The following is a 3,205-nucleotide window of genomic DNA, read 5'->3' as shown; positions in this document are numbered from 1 at the left end:
TTTTCTTACGGTGAGCAGGACCTTTTACGAAATTTAAAAAGGACCCAACCATCCTGCTTGGAGTGGAGTTGTGAACATAAATCATGAGGAGCCAGGTATGAAAACTGTTGGACAGAATTAGAATTATATGGCATTCCAGGGGAGAGAAAATACTTCCTCTCTCCTGGAGAGATGTGAGGTGGCTTCATGAAGGGCATGGTATTTTATCTGAGCTGCAGGCATTCCTGATGCAAGTACCTAGAGTTTGGAATCCCACCTGGCAGCATCCAAGGCAAGGAGTGGGATGGCTTTGAGGACAATCAAGTCTGTCCCCAGAGCTAGATTCAACCCAGAATGTGGGGATGGTGGTTGAGGAAGAGGGTGTAGCAGAGGAGTTTAAAAATTGGGATGCATGAGGGTTAAGGATTTGAGGAACTGGGGGTGCATGGGGCTCTCAGAGGTCATCCCTTTGTCACAGGCTATCAGCACAGGCCATAGATTCCTATGAGTTCATCTTTTCCACTTGTACCCTCTCTAGAAGGTCTGCAGATAAAGTTAATTTGCATCTGCTTTTGTGGTTCTGTCTTTAGGTAAGAGTTTATGCCCCTCAGCAGTCTGTGCGAGGGTCCAAGAAGGGACTTGGAAATTATTTATGGGGTAATGAGAAGACTCCCTGGCCATGGTAACCCAAGACAATGAGGTCTGTGTTCTTTAAGGCTTCCATATGTAGAGCCTTCCCCTGGTTCATCCCATTCCCAGAACAAAGACCCTGAAAGGGGTCTTTGCTATCATAGCCCACAGGATAAAGCCTTCACTCCAAATAGTTTTCTTAGAGCTCCCTTCATGTCCTTGTTCCTCAGGCAGTAGATGAAGGGATTCAGCATGGGTGTGACCACCATATACATCACTGAAGCCAGTGATTCCTTATCAGCTGAGTGGGAGGATGAGGGATTCAAGTAGACCCCTGTAATGGTCCCATAGAAGAGGAGGACTACAGTGAGGTGAGAGCCACAGGTGGAAAAGGCCTTTTGTTTGCCTCGGGCAGATGGGACCTTGAGCACAGCAGATACAATGCGGGTATAGGACACAAGAATGCCAAGAAAGGGGATGAGGACAATCAAGCCCCCCACCAGCAGAATCATGAGCTGGTTGAGCTGGGTGTTAGAACAGGAGAGCTGAAGCAGGGGAATGAGGTCACAAAAGAAGTAAGGGATGGCGTTGCTGGCACAGAACTCCAGCCGAGCCATGAGGACAGTATGTAGCAGGGAGTGGAGGCTGGCAATGAGCCAGGAGCTCCCTAGCATCAGGGCACAGATTTGCAGACTCATCATGGTAGAGTAGTGCAGGGGGTGACAGATGGCCACGTAGCGGTCATAAGCCATTGCTGTCAGGAGAAAGTTGTCCATATTGGCAAGCAAAATGCAGAAGTAGATCTGAGTTAGGCAGCCGCCATAGGAAATAGACCGAGTCTGCATCTGAATGTTCACAAGCATCTTGGGGACTGTGGCAGAGATGAAGCAGAAATCCACCAGGGAAAGGTTGCTGAGGAAGAAGTACATGGGCATGTGGAGGTGGGAGTCTGAGCCAATGGCCAGGATGATGAGCAAGTTCCCAGCTGCCCCGACCAGGTACATGACAAGGAAGAGCCCAAAGATCAGCTCCTGCCTTTCAGGCTGGCTGGAGAGCCCTAGGAGGATGAACTCAGAGATGCCTGTGTGGTTTTCTCCCTCCATGGTTGGCTGGTCCTGCTGGGAGATCCAGACCAGGCACAGGCTATAGGGAAGGGGGGATGGGACCCATGCCTCCCTTCTTCCCTCATACAGCCCCTCAACTCACATCTGGCTAACTCATATCTCTCTGTTCATTTGGTATGAACCCCAAAGAACGCTCTCCACCTACCAAAGGAAAAGCTTCAACCAGGGAGTCTTCAGGCCCCAACAGACCCTGAAGTCAGGGTTTTAATTATTTCACTGCCAAAATACTGCTGATCCTGAGCTTGCACAGCCCCATAATGCCATCCCTCTAAGGAGAATTCTTGTGACATATGACCATGTACTCAGTGGTGCTAACAAACAAGGAGTATTTAGGGTGTTTTGCCCACCTCCCCGCCCTCTGCCCAGACTATCGTATTCTCATTCTTTGATTTGAAAAACTCGTGTCTCACTATTAAGTAAAGAACTATAGAAATACAATTTCTTCTTACTCCCAGTAAGATTGCCATCTGAAGGCCCTTTCTCTACAGAATTCTGGAACCACAGTGGCACATATATAGAACCAGAGGGTCTTATTTGTACATACCCTTCTTCCCCTCAAATACTTTGTCTTCCTTTGTTTTCCCCAGTCATATACAGCCCAGGGCTTAGCCCCGGCTGCCACTTGTCATAGGCTCTGGGTCATTTCTGTCCTGGTGATGATGATGTGAATGAAGTACGTCAGGACAAACCTGGACAGAAGAGCCTGCTGACTGGGACAGCACAGCCAGCCCTTCCGTCTGGGCTTATCCAGGAGAGGGATTTGCCTCTGAAGGTTAAGAGTTGCCTCTGCAGATAACAAAGAGAAACTGCAAGTGTAACATCGCTCAAAGGAATGGAGTGGGCAAAAAAGAAACGATAGGAACATATTAAACTGGAATTCATAATAGTTCATTGTGAGCTCAGCTGAAGTTTCATTAGATATATCACTTATTTTCCACTGCTTCACAAGACATAGTAGGTCACAAAGAGGGATGGTGGGGAGAGGAAGAACTTGAGTCAGTGTGCTGAGTGGGGATGGGGGAAGAGCTGATGGGGGAAATCAGTCTGGAAAAGCCATGGGGGCAGGGTTTGGTCCACCACGAACTGGGCAGGGAGTGACAAGGGGAAAACCATTTTGGGAGGTTGCCTTTCTCCACCACACCATTTTGCTGAGGTGGAGCCTGCTTGGCGCTAAGGAACTTACCAGTGCAGGTGGGGAGGGTAAAGGAGGGTTGGAGATTTTGACTATGCTGTAGCATTGTTTAGAGCTATTCCTTAGTGTGGAAGATAAACGTTCTCCTTCAATTTCACTGCTTTGATTTTCTCCAAAAGACTGAAAAAGTGCTACCAGGTGAACTTAGCCTTGGGACATCTGTGTAAATAGGTCAGGCCTTCCTGGAGTGGCCAGTGCTGGGGTAGGAGAAGGGGGCATGTGGAGCAGGTGGAATGGGGCAGGGATATGGTGGGAGAGGATCACCTGTACTGGGAGAGAT

The 3,205-nt window shown here is 48.7% G+C and overlaps 1 protein-coding gene and 1 long non-coding RNA gene across 2 annotated transcripts; one reads left to right on the top strand and one right to left on the bottom strand.

Annotated features, from left to right (window-relative positions):
• Positions 1 to 72: 72 nt before the first annotated feature.
• On the top strand, positions 73 to 2,727 carry LOC116876461. Its single transcript, XR_004384390.1, has 3 exons — positions 73 to 95; positions 570 to 679; positions 2,321 to 2,727. It is a non-coding gene; the product is annotated as an uncharacterized LOC116876461 (long non-coding RNA).
• Positions 768 to 1,712, bottom strand: LOC116876449 (olfactory receptor 1F12-like). The gene has a single exon (XM_032872627.1). The coding sequence runs from the start codon at positions 1,710 to 1,712 to the stop codon at positions 768 to 770; it is 945 nt and encodes a 314-aa protein (XP_032728518.1).
• Positions 2,728 to 3,205: the final 478 nt, after the last annotated feature.

This window comes from Lontra canadensis, unplaced genomic scaffold (assembly GCF_010015895.1).
Source record: "Lontra canadensis isolate GAN:19392208 unplaced genomic scaffold, GSC_riverotter_1.0 scaffold45, whole genome shotgun sequence".
Taxonomy (NCBI): Eukaryota; Metazoa; Chordata; class Mammalia; order Carnivora; family Mustelidae; genus Lontra; species Lontra canadensis.
Note: the sequence above shows the minus strand (reverse complement) of the source record. Positions and strands in the feature narration are given on the sequence as shown.

Bases quoted from the DNA above. Each gene is read 5' to 3' on its own strand.
- LOC116876449 (XM_032872627.1), bottom strand. From the start codon at position 1,712: ATGGAGGGAGAAAACCACACAGGCATCTCTGAGTTCATCCTCCTAGGG.